The sequence below is a fragment of the Crocuta crocuta genome, unplaced genomic scaffold (genome assembly GCF_008692635.1).
Source record: "Crocuta crocuta isolate KB4526 unplaced genomic scaffold, BGI_CrCroc_1.0 scaffold142, whole genome shotgun sequence".
Classification (NCBI taxonomy): domain Eukaryota; kingdom Metazoa; phylum Chordata; class Mammalia; order Carnivora; family Hyaenidae; genus Crocuta; species Crocuta crocuta.
The window spans coordinates 201,046-219,452 of NW_027528892.1; the positions used below are offsets into that span (position 1 = coordinate 201,046).

General features: G+C 40.5%; 1 protein-coding gene across 1 annotated transcript in view; it reads right to left on the reverse strand.

The window, feature by feature from the left end:
* Positions 1-9,060: 9,060 nt before the first annotated feature.
* The window catches only part of LOC144225669 (vomeronasal type-1 receptor 3-like), a 29,446-nt gene continuing 20,099 nt past the window's right edge, over positions 9,061-18,407 (reverse strand). The window contains exon 3 of the mRNA XM_077756913.1: positions 9,061-10,003. Coding sequence (XP_077613039.1) covers positions 9,061-10,003 — 943 coding nt within the window. The remainder of the gene's footprint in view (positions 10,004-18,407) is intronic.

Below are 18,407 nucleotides of genomic sequence, written 5' to 3' on the forward strand. Positions count from 1 at the left end.
AGTTTGAGCCCCCTTGGTGTAGAGATTACTTAAAAATAAAATCTGTTTTTTAATGTTTATTTATTTATTTTGAGAGAGAGCAAGATAGAGAGTGACTGGGGGAGGAGCAGAGAGAGAGTGAGATAGAGAATCCCAAGCAGGCTCCATGCTGTCACAGAGCCTGATGCGGGGTTTGATCCCATGAACCACAAGATCATGACCTGAGCCAAAATAAGAGTCAGATGCTTAACCAACTGAGCCACCCAGGCACCCCCAAAAATAAAATCTTTAAATAATAATAATAATAATAATAAAGTTTCATGCAGTACTGGATGTGTGTGCCTGTACATGTGTGTGGGTATAATAACAAATTTGTAAAAGATCAATGGACAATTTTATTGTTTTAATTATTTTAATGTTTATTTTTCAGAGAGAGAGAGAAACAGAGTGCAAGCAGGGGAGGGACAGAGAGAGAGGGAGACACAGAATCTGGGGCAGCCTCCAGGCTTTAAGCTGTCAGCACAGAGACTGACACGGGGCTTGAACACACAAACCGCGAGATCATGACCTGAGCTGAAGTCAGACTCTTACCCGACTGAGCCAGCAAGGCGCCCCAGACGGTTTTAATAGTAAGAGTGTCACTAAGGTGAGGGAACTGAAGAAGATGGAGACAAAGAGGCTGAGGGACCTACCATATACAACCACTCATTAAAAATGAAAAATAGGAGCGCCTGGGTGGCTCAGTTGGTTAAGCATTAGACTTCAGCTCAGGTCATGATCTTGCGACTCATGAATTTGAGCCCTGCATCCAGCTCTGTGCTGAGAGCTCAGAGCCTGGAGACTGCTTCAGAGTCTGTGTTTCCCTCTCTCTCTGCTCCTTCCCCATTCTCTCTCAAAAATAAACATTAAATTTTTTGAAAAAAAAAAGAAAAATAATCCTGTTAAATTTGGCTCAGAAATAAAAAATAGATTAGAAGGATAAAATCAAGAGAATAGACACATATAATAGAGAGACATGGTTTTTGAAGATATGACAAGTGTGATACATGAAAGAAAGAAGGAAAAAGTAAATTGGACTTTACCAAAATTAATTTATGCAGGGGCGCCTGGATGGCTCAGTCAGTTAAGCATCTGACTCTTGATTTTGGCTCAGGTCATGAACTCACGGTTCATGAGAGTGAGCCCCTCTCTGGGTGTGGAGCCTGCTTGGGATTCTATCTCCCTCCCTCTACCCCTCCACTTATGCACATGCACACATGGGCATGCACTCTCTCTCAGACACAAAAAATTTATGCATCGAGGGATACTATCAAGGAAGTGAAAAGACAACGTATCTGGGAGAAAATATTGGCATGCTATATAACTGATAAGGTTCTGATGTCCAAAATATATAAAGAACTGTTACAACTCAAAACAAACAAAAAAACAACTTTAAGATAGCAAAACAATTGAATGAATGTTTGCAGAAATAGAAAAACCCATCCTGAAACTAATAAGAAACTTCAGGAGGCCCCAAATAACCAAAGCAATCTAAAAAAAGAACAAAGTTGGAGGATTTACACTTTCTGATTTCAAAACTTACCGCAAAGTTAGAATAATCAAAACAGTGTGTTGTGGGCCAAAAATAATAGGCAGGCCATACACTAGCAGAAAAAAATAGAAAACACAGAAATAACACTTGAATATATGTCAGAATATTTTTGACAAGGGTGCCAGAATAGACTTTCTAACAAGTGGTGCCAGGAAAACTTGGTACCCACATGCAGAAGAATGAAGTTGGATCCTTACTTTACACTAAACACAAAAACTAATCCAAGAAGGATCAAACACCTAAATGTAAAAGCTAAAACAATAAAACTCTCACAAGGAAATAGTGGGAAAGCTACATGACCTTGGCCATGGCAATGATTGTTTGGATTTGACACCAAAAGCACTGGCAGCAAAAGAAAAAAGGAAACAGGTAAAATATACTTTATCAAAACTAAAAGCTTTTATGCATTCTAGTACGTTATTAAGAGAGTACAAAGGTGGGGAGGCGCCTGGGTGGCTCAGTCGGTTAAGCGTCGGACTTTGGCTCAGGTCATGATCTCACCATTCCCAAGTTCAGGCCCTGCGTCAGGCTCTGGGCTGACAGTTCAGAGCCTGGAGCCTGTTTCGGACTTTGTCTCCCTGTCTGTCTCTGCCCCTCCACTGCTTGTGCTGTCTCTCTCTCTCTCTCAAAAATATATCAACATAAAAAAAAAATAAATAAAAGAGTACAAAGGCAACCCAAAGAATGGAAGAAAATATTTGCAAATCGAGTATCTGATGAAGAGTTAATAGCAAAGCAAGAATACATACAGAACTCTTACAATTCAACAACAAACCCAATTAAAAAAGAGTCGTAGGACTTGAACACACATTTCTCTGAAAAAGACACACAAACGGTGTTCAACATCATTAAACAACACATTAAAAAGTGTTCAACATCACGGGGCGCTTGGGTGGCTTAGTCGGTTAAGCGNAGTTAAAAAAAAAAGTGTTCAACATCACTAATCATTACAGAAATGAAAATCAAAACCTCAATGATACACCACTTCACACCCATTAGGATGACGATTACATAGAGACAAACAAACAAACAAGAAATATCAAGCATGGGTGAGGATATGAACAAATTGTAACTCTTGTGTATTTCCAGCACAAAGACAAAATGGTGCAGCTGCTATGGAAGACAGTTTTGCGATTCCTCAAAAAGTTAAATACATGGGGGCGTCTGGCTGGTTCAGTGGGAAGAGCATGTGACTGTTAATCTCAGAGTCGTGAATTCAAGCCCCATATTGGATGTAGAGATTACTTAAAAAAATAAAATCTTGAAAAAAAAAGTTTAACACACGATTACCATATGATCCAGCAATTCCACCTGTAGGTATACACTCATGAGGACTGAAATGAGGGACTCAAACAGATTTTAATACTTTTGTGTTATAATCACCTGGAAGTGTTATGTTTTTTTTTATTACATGGTTAATTATTTATTTTTAAAATTTTTTTAAATATTTATTTTTGAGAGAGACAGAGTGTGAGTGTGGGAGGGACAGAGAGAGAGGGAGACAGAATCTGAAGCAGGCTACAGGCTCTGAGCTGTCCGCACAGAGCCCAACACAGGGTCCGAACTCACGAACTGTGAGATCGTGACCTGAGCCGAAGTCAGATACTCAACCAACTGAGCCAACCAGGCACCCAAGGGTTAATTATTTGAGAGATGAATTTTCATGGCATACAACTAATATGTGAGACACGAATTATCTCCAATCCTGAAAGGTGTCTAGGATAGGCATTATAACATTCTGCTCCACCTCTTACCCCAACCAAAAGAGGGCTTTGGAATGGATGATGCAAGATGGCCAAAGTTTTGAGACTGTTGTCAAGGTACTTGAATGTGCATTTTCTTCTCTTTAATTTTGTAAATGTTTTTTAAAAAATTTTAACATTTTTATTTATTTTTGGGGGCAAGAGAGACAGAGTATGAGCGAGAGAAGGGCAGAAAGTAGGGAAACACAGAATCTGAAGCAGGCTCCAGGCTCTGAGCTGTCAGCACAGAACCCAATGTTGGGCTTGAACTCACAACCATGAGAGCATGATCTGAGCCAAATCTGATGCCCAACTGACAGAGTCACCTAGGTGCCCCTAATTTTGTAAATGTTTTAAATTCCTGCTTTTAACAATATCAAAAGGAAACAAAGCATTGATGCATTACTATGAAATATGTTTACAAGAAATTGTTTTAATTCATTGCTGACTTCATTTTGATTAAAAAGTTAATATTTGCCACCTATATTCATAGGTAAAAGGAGCTTGTAAACTGTCCTATAGTAAAATCTAGGTATTTCAGATTCAGGACAGAGTTTTCTCCATAAGTTATTAAGGAAGGGAGCACATGAGTGAAGTAAAGTCCTTGGTTAATGATTCTCGTCTCTGGAATGACTGAAATCTACATAAAAAAATTTTTTTTTAATGTCTATTTCTTTTTGAGAGAGAAAAAGAGTGAGCACGATCAGGGAAGAGGCAGAGAGAAAGGGAGACACAGAATCTGAAGCAGGCTCCAGGCTCTGAGCTGTTGGCACAGAGCCTGACAGGGGCTCAAACCCATGAACTGTGAGGTCACGACCTGATCCAAAGTTGGATGCCCAACAATCTGAGCCACCCAGGCACTCCTGAAATCTACATTAAAAAAAAAATGTTTATTTAATTTAGAAAGAGAGAAAGCATGAGCGGGGGAGAGGCATGGGGGTGGTGGTGGAAAGAATCCAAGCAGGCTCCATGCTAACAGTGCATGGGGATTGATCTCATGAACCATGAAATCATGACCTGAGCTGACATCAAGAGTCAGCCATTCAACTGACTGAGCCATCCAGGCAACCCTGGAATCTAAAAATTTAAGCTGAAGAGTAAATGATTATAAAATCTACATCTTTCAGAATACCTCAAATATTTACACATAGAAATTTTAAAAATTACATCATCAAAAAATACATCTATGGAGTATTTATGCATTATAGTGTAATTGGCAAAGTTGAAACAACACAAATGTTTAACAATTAATTGTTGGATTAACAAACTGTGGCCCAGTCAGTGCTTGGGTGGCCCAGTCCGTTAAGCATCCAATTTCAGCTCAGGTCATGATCTCATGGCTTGAGAGTTCAAACCCCAGGTCGGGCTCTGTGCTGACAGCTCAGAGCCTGGAGCCTGCTTTAGATTCTATGTCTGCCTCTCTCTCTCTGCCCCTGCTTCACTCACTCTCTGACTCTAAAAAATGAATAAACATTAAAAAAAATTTTTGTTAAAAAAAAAAAACCGTGGCATATCCATACAATGAAATGTCACTCAGGAATAAAGAGGAACGAACTATTAATATACACCTCAGCATGGTTTAATATCAAGGGCATGATGCCGAGTGAAAAAAATCAGTTTCAAAAAGTTATATAATGTAGTATTCCAATTATATGATATTACGAAAAATGTAAAGATCTGATGGAGATTAGATTGGAGAATCCAGGTGTGAGTCGGGGGAGATGACTGCAGACAGGCATGTGGAAATAATCTCTGGGGTGATGGGTAATCTCTGTACCTGATCACGCACAGGGCTTCTAAGAGGTGGATGACATGAACAGGATCTAAGACCAACCAATGAGAGCTCTGTCTCCAGTGTGGTCCGCCTCCGTCGTAGAAAATCCTGGGCTTGCAGGGCTCCAGCAGCATCTGCCTCATGGGGCCCCTTCTGCCCGATATTTCCAGGGAAGCTATGACACCATATGGTCAACATGCCCAAGTCTGTGATTCTATCTCCAACATGCTATTGGATGTGTGAGCTCCCCAAGGAAATGAAATCAAGTATGAGTCAGAGTGAAATGAAATACACTCTATTAAAAATCTCTCCCTTCTGCTGATTCCATCCTAAATAAAGTCTAAGGGAGATTAGTTTCAAAAAAATAAATGTAGGGACACTTGGGTGGCTCAGTCGGTTAAGCATCCGACTCTTGATTTCAGCTCAGGTCATGATCTCACATTTCATGAGCTTGAGCCCCTCACTAGGCTCTGCGCAGACAGCATGGAGTCTGCTTGGGAGTCTCTCTCTTCTTCTCTCTCTTGTCCCTACCCTGCTCTCTCTCTCTTTCAAATAAATAAAAATTCAAAAAATAAAAATCAACAAGTAAATTTTTAGATTACGTCTCCAATGATGTCACAGAGTTTTGTAATAATCTTTACAATGTACCAAAAAAAATTTTTTTTGAAGACCCTGATATATCAAAAAACCCCAAAATTCTCAAATGAAAGTTTGAAGCTGTACATACCTGCTGAGACCAGAGAACAGACACTAGGAACCAGTTCTGTAAGGACCCTCTGGATCCCTTGCCTGTCCTTACTCCTGATGCAGTGATCTGCACTAATCATAACTTTGGATTCATGAAGGGAAGAATGAGCACTTTGTTAGGTTATTTTTTGCCCATGAGCAGAACTTAGTGTGCATGTTGAGGGCAATGCAAATATGTGATATGAGCATACAAAATACTGTTTGTCTAACCTCATAAGCTGGGGAATTCATGACGCCCTCCGGGGATTTTTATCCCGCAAAGCAAATTTAATAGGGCAAAAGGGAACATTAACTTGTTTTCTCAATGTACCTTGTATCTCGATGATACAAATAAAACTGGAACAAATAAATGAGGGAGAAGAGATGAATTATTTCTTGCAGAAGAATACTAAATACTTTACACAGATATTCCTCTTTCCAAGAGGTGGAGATTAGTTCACCTGCTCTTACACTGTTGTGTTTGGGCTAAACCTACTGACTTCCTTCCAACCAATATAGAATGGGAATGGACAGATAGAAATTTTATAGTGGAGAAACTAGAAAACACTACCCAACACTTGATAGCCAAGTGGTCAAGATCAACATAGCCAGTAATAAGTAATGATTGATGATTAATGAATAATTCATTTCCAGTAATATGATGTGATGAGATGTTTTTCTAAATATAATAAGCACTATCTAATAAGAGAAAAACATGAGACAAAACAAATTTGAGAAGTATTCTACACAGTACCTGAACAATCCTCCACATACCTGTCAAGTTCATAAAATCCTAGGAGACTGAGAGTCGGACAGAGAGAAGAGGAGGTTGGAGACACATGTTGGCTGAATGCAATGTGGTGCTCTGGACTGGATCTTGGAACAGAAAAAAAAAAAAAGATATCTGTGTTAAAACTGATGAAATAAGAATAAAGTCTACAATTCAATTTATAGTGTGGTGCCAGTGCCAGTTTCTTAGTTTTCCAAAATGTACCATGGAAATCATAGAAATGTAAGATGTTAATAACAGGAGAGACAGGCTGGGGGGAAGATGGGAACTCTCTCTATATTCTTCGCTACTTTCCTACAAATTTAAACAGATTCCAAAGTAAAACATTTACATTAAAATTGCAACCACTGAGGGGTACCTGGGTGGCTCAGTTGGTTAAGTATCCAACTTTGGCTCAAGGCATCATCTCACAGTTCATGAGTTCAAGCCCCATGTGGGGCTCTGTGCTGACAGCTTGGAGTCCTGGAGCCTGCTTCAGATTGTGTATCTCCCTCTCTCTCTCTGTCCCTCCCCAACTCATGCATGCACTCTCTCTCTCTCAAAAATAAATAAACATTAAAATTTTTTTTAAAAAAATGCAACCATTTGTAATTTAACTTAATTACAGAGATTTACACTAAATTATGTTGGGGTGCCTGGGTGGCTCAGTCGGTTGAGCATCTGATTTCAGCTCATGTTGTGATCTCTCAGTTTGTGAGTTCAGTTCTGTGCTGACAGCTCAGAGCCTGGAGCCTGCTTTGGATTCTCTCCCACTCTCTCTGCCCCTCCCCCGCCCATGTTCTATCTCTCTCAAAAACAACAAAAAAATACATTAAATTATGTTTGAGTTGATATCTACTGTCTTCTTTTGAATGTGTCCATTTGCTTTGCTGGGTGATTTCAAAAGCAGGAAAACGCATTAAACAAAATAGATTCATGTCGTTGGTCTCCAAATGGGTACTCCTCTTACTAATCCAAGATCGATGAAGAATTCCTCTACACATGGTCTCCCTAACTTGGACATGCAGGCTCCCACCCTGAAATCGGCTTATCAACCAGCCTGTTGGCACCAAGACTGAACCCAGAACAACTGACCGTCTAAAGACCCTGAACATTGAATTCATTTTTATCACAGACATAAAATGTTAACTTAATGATAGTCTTCCACCTCCCCTCTTTTTGCACCTCAGCCAACATATCACTCTGCATTCATCTTTGTCTCCTTAAGTTCACAATTCCGAGGTTCAATTGAAAATCTTTTTAACATGCTCATTTTTCTCCACGTGTTTCTCTTTCTCTCTTTTTTTTAATGTTTATCTTTGAGAGACAGCAAGAGACAGGGCACTAAAGGGGGAGCGGCAGAGAGAGAGGGAGACACAGAACTTGAAGCAGGCTCCAAGCTCTGAGCTGTTAGCACAGAGCCCAACATGGGGCTCAAACCCACGAATGGAGAGATCATGACCTGAGCCAAAGTGGGACGCTTAACCGACTGAGCCACTCAGGCACCCCACTACACACATTTTCTAATTTCAAACTACTACTGTTCTTGAAGGATGTGAGACAAATATATTTACAACTAGTCCATTGTCCTTAACAACTAAAACCTAATCTTACCAGCTTCACCTCAGGACACTTGCATTATGCTACAGGGATGACATACCCAGACCACTCTGTGAACAAAGGAAAAAACTCTCTCTCTCTCTGTCCCTCCCCCATTTATACACAATTTCTCTCAAAATAAATAAATAAACATTAAAAAAAATTATATACCCAAAGACATTTCCAGTAGCTTGACATTATTTCGGGACCGTTTTATTTATTGGACTCTGAATTTCTCCACCACAAGCATTAATAAAATGTAATTGCATGAGTACTTACATAATAATTACATAGGATTTAATTTACAACGGCTATTATTTACTCTTTATTGTTGTAGCAGAATCTCTATCTTATTCAAAACTCTATATAAAATAAAACTGAGTGGGGCACCTGGGTGGCTCAATTGGTTAAGCATCCAACCTTGGTTTGGGCTTGGGTCATGATCTCACAGTTTGGTGAGTTCAAGCCCTACATCAGGCTCTGCACTGTAACTGCAGAGCCTGCTTGGGATTCTCTCTCTCCCTTCTCTCTCTGTCCCTCCCCAACTTGCTCTCTTTCTCAAAATAAATAAACTTAAAACAATTTTTTAAATAAAATAAGACTGTAATCTTGCTGAAGATTTCTTGAAGGATGAGTATAAGTGGCTAAACACTGGGACACCTGGGTGGTTCAGCTGGTTAAGCCTCCGACTTTGGCTCAGGTCATGATCTCAAGGTTCATGGGTTTAAGCCCCTGTGCTGACAGCTCAGAGCCTGGAGCCTGCTTCATGTTCTGTGTCTCACTTTCTCTCTGCCGCTTCCCCAATTATGCTGTCTGTCTCTCTTTCAAAAATAAATAGACATTAAAAAAAAAGTAGCTGAATGCAGTGCAACCAGACAATTTATATTTCTCTGATAAGACAAGGGAATTGTGTATTTCTTCCCATGCACACAGAGAAGAATCTGGATACACAGTGGTTGTGACTCAGGAGAATAAGGGGGTAGGCAGTTGGGAAACCAGAATTGATTAAGGCAGAAGTGTTCATCAGCCACCAGCTGGGCTTATAAACAATAGAAAAATAAATGTGAATTATGGAGGACAGGGTGTAAAAAGACACAAAGGTGCTCACCAGGAAAAGGATGCTTTGAGTGGCTCTGATCTCAGGGGAGGATGCGGGGGACACTTGGGTCCTATGAATGTGTTGGACCTGCTGCCTGTGCCTGTACAAGATGGAAACCATGAACACACTGGCCCAAGTTATGAGCCCCAAGCAGAAAACATCATGGGCAGATATCACTATCATGTATAGTAAAACTGTGTCTTTGTCATGCAGTTCAGAAGTACAGTATCCTAAGTCCATAGTTCTTGAAGCGTTTTTATTGTTCCATTTGTCAGTCACACACACAGGAACCATAATATTGAGTATTATGTTCAGGATCCAGCAGAGGATATTTGAGGGGCCAATGTATTCAGGAGCTTTCCCTTTAAGCACTGCCCATCTGGAGTTCCAGGGATTGATGGTAATGGCCTGGAAGATACTTAAGAGGCAGGTGCTGTCAATGGACACACCCCGGGCCACTCTGTGAACAAAGAAAACAACTTTGCATCCAAAGTCATTGAGGAAAGATTTCAGCTCAAAAGCTGCCATGGTCTCTGGGATTCCTCGCGAGAGAATGACCAAGGAATTGGCTAAGGTCAAGTGTCTGAGAATCAAGCCCGTGGACTTTGCCCCGTATCCCCTGAGGCAAAGGGACGTAAAATGATAGAAGAGCCAGAAGTTTCCCAGGACTCCAACAACTATCTGGCATAAAATCAGTGCAAATTTCGCATCCATTGAGGCCAATCTGCCATTTCCCAGGGCTCAGTGTTCACATTCACAAAGAGACGACTCTGCATGAAAACAGGAGTTGTGGGCTAATGATTTGTGGAAAATAAATTCAAAATTCTCCACATGCTACTACTTTTCCCTGAGAATTTCTTTCAAATGCACATGTTCTTTTATTAAAGATTTCCAAGTTTAGGGGCGCCTGGGTGGCTTAGTAGGTTAAACGTCCACCTTTGGCTCAGATCATGATCTCGCAGTTTGTGAGTTCCAGCCCCACGCCGGGTTCTGTGCTGACAGCTCGGAGTCTGGAGCCTGCTTCAGATTCTGCGTCTCCCTCTCTCTCTTCCCCTCCCCTGCTCACACTCTGTCTCTCTTTCTCAAAAATAAACATTTTAAAAAATGAAAATAAATAAATAAAAATAAAGATTTCCAAGTTTAATATATTTCTTTATATAGTTCTCATTTACTGTTATTTAATTTTTAAAAAATGTTTTATATTTATTTTTGAGACAGAGAGTACAGAACAGAGGAGGGGCAGAGAGAGAGGGAGGCACAGAATCTGAAGCAGGCTCTGTCAGCTCAGAGCCTGACACAGGACTGAAATCCACAAACCACGAGATCATGACCTGAGCCCAAATTGGAAATCTTAACCACCCAGGCGCCCCTAGTCACTCTTATTAATGCTTTACCTATGGTAAATTATTTAATACTCATAGGTGTATATGTTTTACAGACAGAAGACTTTAATTAAAATAAGGTTATTTGACTCATTTAAATATTACAATAGCCAGGTTGCAACAATCTAACAATCTTGGTGTTTACTATCATACCAAGATACCTGGTTGTATTTTTTAAATTTTTTTTTTTAAGATTCTATTTTTAAGTAATCCCTACCCCAACATGGGCCCTGAGATCAAGAAGGAGGAAATCAGGCACCTGTATCTGGTTGTATCTTTAAATTATACAGATATATGCATGCATACTTGGTCATATTTGAAATTTATTTTAATTTAGGTTTGATTGTGCTGATTCCTCATTTTTGTTAATATGTTTGTTCCATTGACCAACATCACTTGTGAATGAAGATGAAAAGGTCTGAATAAAGACCTGAATATTATCTATCCATGAGCAAAATGGATTTCCCAAATATGGATCAATGTTAGTATAGCAACAGAAGTAATCCTATGATTTTTCCCCCCACAACAGAAAGTATTGTGTAATATTTTACTTTGCCCTAAACTATGGGATTTGTAATTTAAATAAAGCATTTGGATCACTTCTCGGGCTTTTGGCTAAGATGAAGTATAAATAAAGCATTTGGAGATAAAGAAAACATTTTTAAATGTTTGTATTTATTTATTTATTTATTTATTTATTTATTTCTGAGAGAGAGAGAGACAGTGCTAGCAGGGGAGGGGCAGAGAGAGAGGAAGACACAGAATCTGAAGCAGGCTCCAGGCTCTGAGCTGTCAGCACAGAGCTTGATGTGGGGCTCGAACCCACGAACTGTGAGATCATGACCCCAGCCGAAGTCGGATGCTTAACTGACTGGGCCACCCAGGCGCCCCAAGAAAACATTTAGAATAGGATCTAAATTATTCCTCCTTAGCATGCAATGAGCTGTGATTTTTGAAAAATATAACAAAAACTACAAGAAGAGAAAGATGATAAGCTACAAGATGAGCATGTGAAATGGAATTTCAAGGCTTGAAACTGTGTGCATCAAATTAGGGGAAATGAAGGTTGAGTATGAAAATGATGCCAGAACTTTGAAAAACACACAAAATATCAGAAGACACATTTAAGCTGAAAAGTGCTGAAGTCCTTCATTTTTCTGCTCTCCAAATTGCTCAGATGTGAGGGTCACCTTTTTCTGAAAGTCTCCTGTCCTACCTTCACAAAGGAAAATTGTCCTTCCCTGCTCGCTAGCTTGCAAATATTTTCAGGAAAGATTTAATTACTAGGTCCATTAGATGCATCACGTGTATATAGGAGAAAAACCTATGGTTCAGCACATGCCACTCAGGGACGTTATTTGCATTGAGATACAATATCTTTGGCTCTATGAAACTCACTGTCACTTGCACTTGCACAGTAACACTTTAAGAACACAACTACCCTAATCGTGTAAATTTCTCTGTGGTTTCAGGAAGCACCTTGAATAGCATTTTAATTTCTGAATCGCAGTCTTAGGGACCATAAAGTTCAGATTTTGTTACTACTTTTTAAAAAAAATTTTTAATGTTTATTATTATTGAGAAAGAGAGAAACACAGCATGATTGGGGGAGGAGCAGAGAGAGAGGGAGACACAGAATCTGAAACAGGCTCCAGGCTCTGAGTTGTCAGAACAGAGCCCGATGTGGGGCTCGAATCCACAAACTGTGAGATCATGACTGGAGCCAAAGTCGGATGCTCAACAGACTGAGCCACCCAGGTGCCCCGAGATTTTGTTACTACTTATAACTAACTCCAACAAGCACAGTCAGGGAGGGATGGACATTAGATCTCTGGGAGGAAGGGTGCCTGGGTGGCTCAGTCAGTTGAGCATCTGACTTCAGCTCAGGTCATGATCTAGCAGTTCATGAGTTCAAGACCTGCATCAGGCTCTGAGCTGACAGCTCAGATCCTGGAGCCTGCTTCAGATTCTGTGTCTCCCTCTCTCTCTGCCCATCCTTGCTGGCTTGNGCAGTTAGGGTCTGGGGGAGGACCTCAGCCAAACCAGTTTTTACCCCAGAAGAAGCCTTTTTCCAGCCATAAGGACCAATTCAGACTCAGATCCTGAGACACCTCACTCCCTTACAGATGGAGTCACACAGATGGACCCGGAAAATACTCACCCTTTCCTGCTGCCCTTTCCTGCCTCCAGGATGAAGGCTCGGTGGGACAGTCATGCCACCCCCTTTGTGACAGAGGAAGGCAACCAGAGCTGATATGGGTTTGATTCTGTGACCTCACCTCCCCACAGAACTGCAATTATTGGTTCACCTGCACTTTCCATGACAGTGCACAATGAGGCAAGTAAGACTAATTTGTAAAGACTTCCTCCCAGGGGCAGCTGGCTGGATAGCTCAGTCAGTGGAGCAGGGAATTCTTAACCTCAGGGTCATGAGTTTGAGCCCCAGGTTGGGAGTGCAACAGATCCCAATTCCCAGAAACAATTATAAGTTCTTGGCAAGTTTAGCGTCAGGGAGCAACTTCCCTTCCCACCACACCTGGAGGCAGACGGTGTCTCAGGTGGTGGAACTGGGAATGTTCCCACCTGACAAATGAGGGGCTGGCAACGATTCACATGTATTTCATCAGAGCCTGTGTTGCCCTAAGAAGTTCGCTGCAAGAAGGATTCCTCAAGAAGAGTAATACAGAGAGCATGTTAATAACTAGAGATGCTTTGTACCACTCAGTGCAATCACTTGAAAAGTCTAGTTGATGTGGATATTTCTACAAATAAATATTTTATCCATATGGACCCAAAAAGAGATACAAATTCTAAGCTGAGCAATGTCTATAGAATAAACAGCAATATTTATATATGAGAGGTTCCTCTTATAAACAGCACTAGGTCATATGGTTTATGAATAGCATCCCGCTACTCTTAAATATTAGATAAACCAGGAGCACCTGAGTGGCTCAGATGGTTGAGCGTTGGACTTCGGATCAGGTCATGATCTCATGGTTCATGGGTTCAAGCCCCATGTTGAGCTCTGTGCTGATGTTTCCCCCATCAGAATCCCTCCCCCCACTCATGCCCTGTGTCTCTATGTCTCTCAAAAATAAACAAATAAATAAATACTTAAAAATATATATATTCCATAAACCAATGCAACTTACACCATCCAAAAATATTTTTTAATGTTTTATTTATTTCGAAGAGAGAGAGAGAGGCAGCATGAGCAGGGAACGGTCAGAGAGACAGGGAAACACAGAATCTGAAACAGGCTCCAGGCTCCAAGCTAGCTGTCAGCACAGAGCCCAATGCAGGGCTCGAACCCACAAACCGTGAGATCATGACCTGAGCCGAAGTTGGATGCCTAACCGACTGAGCCACCCAGGCGTCCCGTCACCATCCAAAAATACTGAAGAATGATACTTCCTAACAATTTTCCAAAATCTTACGAAGATAACCACAAATATTTTACAAATCTCATACATGCCTAGGGATCCAAAATTATGAAATACAATATTGCAAACACATGCATAAATTATCATGGCATGATGGAATACAGCTTATATCTATGCTCATGGATTAAAAGACTCAATATTAGTAAGATGTTAGGTCTTCACAAACTGATCTGTAGATTTATGAAATCCTAATCAAAATTCCGCCATGTTACTAACTGATGCTAAAGTCTGTATATGGAGACATAAGGTCCAGAAAAGCCAACCCAATATTAAAGTAGATGAGGGGCCCTTGGGTGGCTCAGTCAGTTGAGTGTCCAACTTCAGATCAAATCATGATCTTGTGGTTTGTGAGTTCAAGCCCCACATCGGGATATTGGTTGTCAGTATGGAGCCTGCTTCGGATATTCTGTCCCCCTCTCTCTGCCCCTCTTCTGCTCATGCTCTCTCTCTCTCAAAAAAAATAAACATTAAAAAAAAATAATAAAGTGGAAGAAAAAAGTCAGAAGGCTGATACAGCCCATTGTCAAGACTTGATATAAAGCCAAATTAATTAAGAAAGTGTAACACCAGTAAAATAATAGGCAAACAGATAAATGGAGCAGAACAAAAAGCCCAGAAATAGACTCACACAAAGACAATAAACTGCTCTCTTACAAAGGAGCAAAGGTAATTCAATGGGAAAAAGATAGTCTCTCCGGCAAACAGCACTGGAACATGTGGACATCCACATGCAATGGGGAAAAAAAATCAATCTAGATACAGACCCTACACCCTTCACAAAAATTAGCTCAAAACCAATCCTAGACTTAAATGTAAAACACAAAGCTATAAAAACCCTAGAAGATAGTGGGAGAAAATCTAGATGACCTTACCTTCCGTGATAACTTCTTTTTAATGTTTATTTTTGAGAGAAAGAGAGAGCAAGAGCAGGGGAGGGGCAGAGAGAGAAGGAGAGAGAGAGAAAGAGAGAGAATCCCAAGCAGGCTCCACACTGTCAGTGCAGAATCTGACTCAGGGCTCAATTCCATGAACCATGAGATCATGACCTGAGTGGGAATCAAGAGTCAGGCGCTTAACTGACTGAGCCAGCCAGGCGCCCCTGTGACAACTTTTTAGATACAACACCAAAGGCATAATCCATGAGAGAAATAATTGTTAAGTCAGACTTCATAAAAATTACAACATTCTACTCCATGAAAGACACTGTCAAGGGAATGAGAAGACAAGCCAGACACTGGGAGGAAACATTTGCAACAGACATATCTGATAAAGGACTGTTAATCCAAAATATACAAAAGAACTGTTAAAATTCAACAACAAGAAAACAAACAGCTTGATTTTTTTTAATGGATAAAAGATCTGTACAGGGGCGCCTGGGTGGCTTAGTCGGTTAAGTGTCCAACTTTCGCTTAGGTCATGATCTCGCGGCTCATGAGTTCGAGCCCCGCATCGGGCTCTGTGCTGACTGCCAGCCCAGAGCCTGGAGCCTGTTTCAGAGTCTGTGACTCCCTCTCTCTCTGACCCTCCCCTGCTCATGCTGTCTCTCTCTCCTAGAAATAAATAAAACATTAAAAAAAAAAAAAAAAAGATCTGTACAGACACCTCACCAAAAGTGCCCATTGTCAATGGCGATTTGAAACAGTGAGATACATTACATGTCCATTAGAGAGGGTATAATCTGAAAGTGATACCACCACATACCAGCATGGAAGTGGGCAAGCAGGAACTTGCCTTCGCCATTGATGAGAATACAAAATGGTAGAGCCACACTGGAGGATAGATGAGGGTTTCTTACAAAATTAAACAGCCTCTCGCATGATCCTGAAATCTCACCCCTAGGTATTTATCCATATGAGGTGGACGTTTATGTCCACACACAGATTTCTGCACACAAGTGTTTATAGCAGCTTTATTCATAGCTGTCAAAACTTGGAAGCAACAGAGACGCCCTTCAGGAGGTGAAATAAGTAACTGTCATCCCCACAGACAAATTCTGTTCGATGCCAAAAAGAAATGAGCTATGGAGCCATGAAAAGAAATGCAAGAACCTTAAATAAATATTACTAAGTGAAAAAAACAGTCTGAAAAGGCTGCATACCATATGATCCCAGCAACATGACATTCTAGAAAAGGCAAAACTATACAGTAAAGATAGTAGTTGCCAGGCTGAGAGGAGGAAGAACAGAAGAGGTGAATACATATGCATGAGGGTTTTAGGACAGTGAAACTACTCTGTATGATACTATAATGGCAGATACATGTCATTATACATTGGCCCAAACCCATAAAATGTGTCACACAGAGAGTAAAACCCAATGTAAACTATGGACTTCGGTTGATGATGTATCACTGTTGGTTCATTGTAATAAACGTATTGCTCTGATGCAGGTTGTTGATGGTGGGAGGCCAGGCGAGGGCAGGTGGTACGTGGCAATGCGCTGTACTTTCTGTTCCATTAAGCTATGAAGTTAAAAATACTCTAAAAATAAAATCCATTTGGGGCGCCTGGGTGGCTCAGTTGGGTCATGGTCTCACAGTTCGTGTGTTTGAGCCCCACCTCGGACTCTGTGCTAATAGCTCAGAGCCAGGAGCCTACTTCAGATTCTGTGTGTGTGTGTGTGTGTGTCTGCCCCTCCCCCATTTGAGTGCGTGCTCTCTCTCTCTCTCTCAAAAATGTGTGGACATTAAAATAAATAAATAAAAATAAAAACCATTTTGGGGGCACCTGGCTGGCTCAGTCCATAGAGCATGCATCTCTTCATCTCAGAGCTGTGAGTTCAAACTCCATGTTGGGTGGAGAGATTACTTAAAAATAAATCTTTAGATAAACTAAATCTATTTCTTTAGAAAGCATTATTAGTACACATATAAAGATCCAATATTCTTGCTGTCGGCAGGCGTAATTGCTGACATACCAAATCTATGTACAATGATGTAAAAACTGTTAGAACAGGATGTATCAGCAAAATTACCGAATCCAAAATCAATCTGCCAAAATTGCATACCTGTAGGTACCCATACTCGGAGGGCAAGGAGAAACCAAAGAAAGAGACCACTCTAGATAGGTGGGTAGCAAGTTTTAAAAAAGAGGGAAATTTCTTTTTATTTTTTATGTTTATTTTTGAGAGAGAAAGAGCACGAGAGAGAGTAGGGGAGGGGCAGAGAGAGAAGGCTCAAAGCAGGCTCTGCGCTGACAGCACAAATAAAATTCAATAGATTTACACACACAGGATCTCTGCTGTCCTCAATTTAGTCTTTCCTGCAAAATCTGCCAACCCAGACATCAATTCAGTCCCCCTTTTAATTACCTCACAAAATAATCTATGTTTTACCCAAAGCAATCTACATAGTTAATGCAATACCTATCAAAATAACATCAGCATTCTTCAGAGAGCTAGAACAAACAATCTTAAAATTTGTATGGAACCAGAAAAGACTCTGAATAGCCAAAGCAATCTTGAAAAAGGAAACCGAAGCAGGAGGCATCACAATCCCGGACTTCAGGCTGTATTACACAGCTGTAATCATCAAGACAGTATGGTGCTGGCACAAAAACAGACAATCAGATCAATGGAACAGAACAGAGAACCCAGAAAGGGACCCACAAACATATGGCCAACTAATATTTGGCAAAGCAGGAAAGAATATCCAATGGAATAAAGAGTCTCTTCAGCAAGTAGTGCTCGGAAAACTGGACAGCAACATGCAGAGAAATGAATCTGAACCACTTTCTTACACCATACACAAAAATAAACTCAAAATGGGTGAAAGATCTAAACGTAAGACAGGAGGCCATCAAAATCCTAGAGGAGAAAGCAGGAAAAAAACCTCTTTTCACCTCGGCTGCAGCAACTTCTCACTCAACACATCTCCAGAGGCAAGGGCAACAAAAGCAAAAGCAAAAAATTGAGACCTCATCAAAATAAAAACCTTTTGCACAGCAAAGGAAACAATCAGCAAAACTAAAAGGCAACAGGTGGGATGGAAGAAGATATTTGCCAATGATGTATCAGATAAAGTGTTAGTAACCAAAATCTATAAAGAACTACCCTACGACCCAGCAATTGCACTACTAGGTAGTGAAATCATAACCTGAGTGCTCCCCCAAACAAATAATCCAGTTAAGAAATGGGAAGAAGCCATGAACAGAAACTTTTCCAACAGACACATATCAGATAAAGGGTTAGAATCCAAATCTATAAAGAACTTACCAAACTCAACACCCAAAAAACAAGTATTCAGTTAAGAAATGGGAAGAAGCCATGAAGAGACACTTTTCCAAAGAGGGCATCCAGATGGCTAA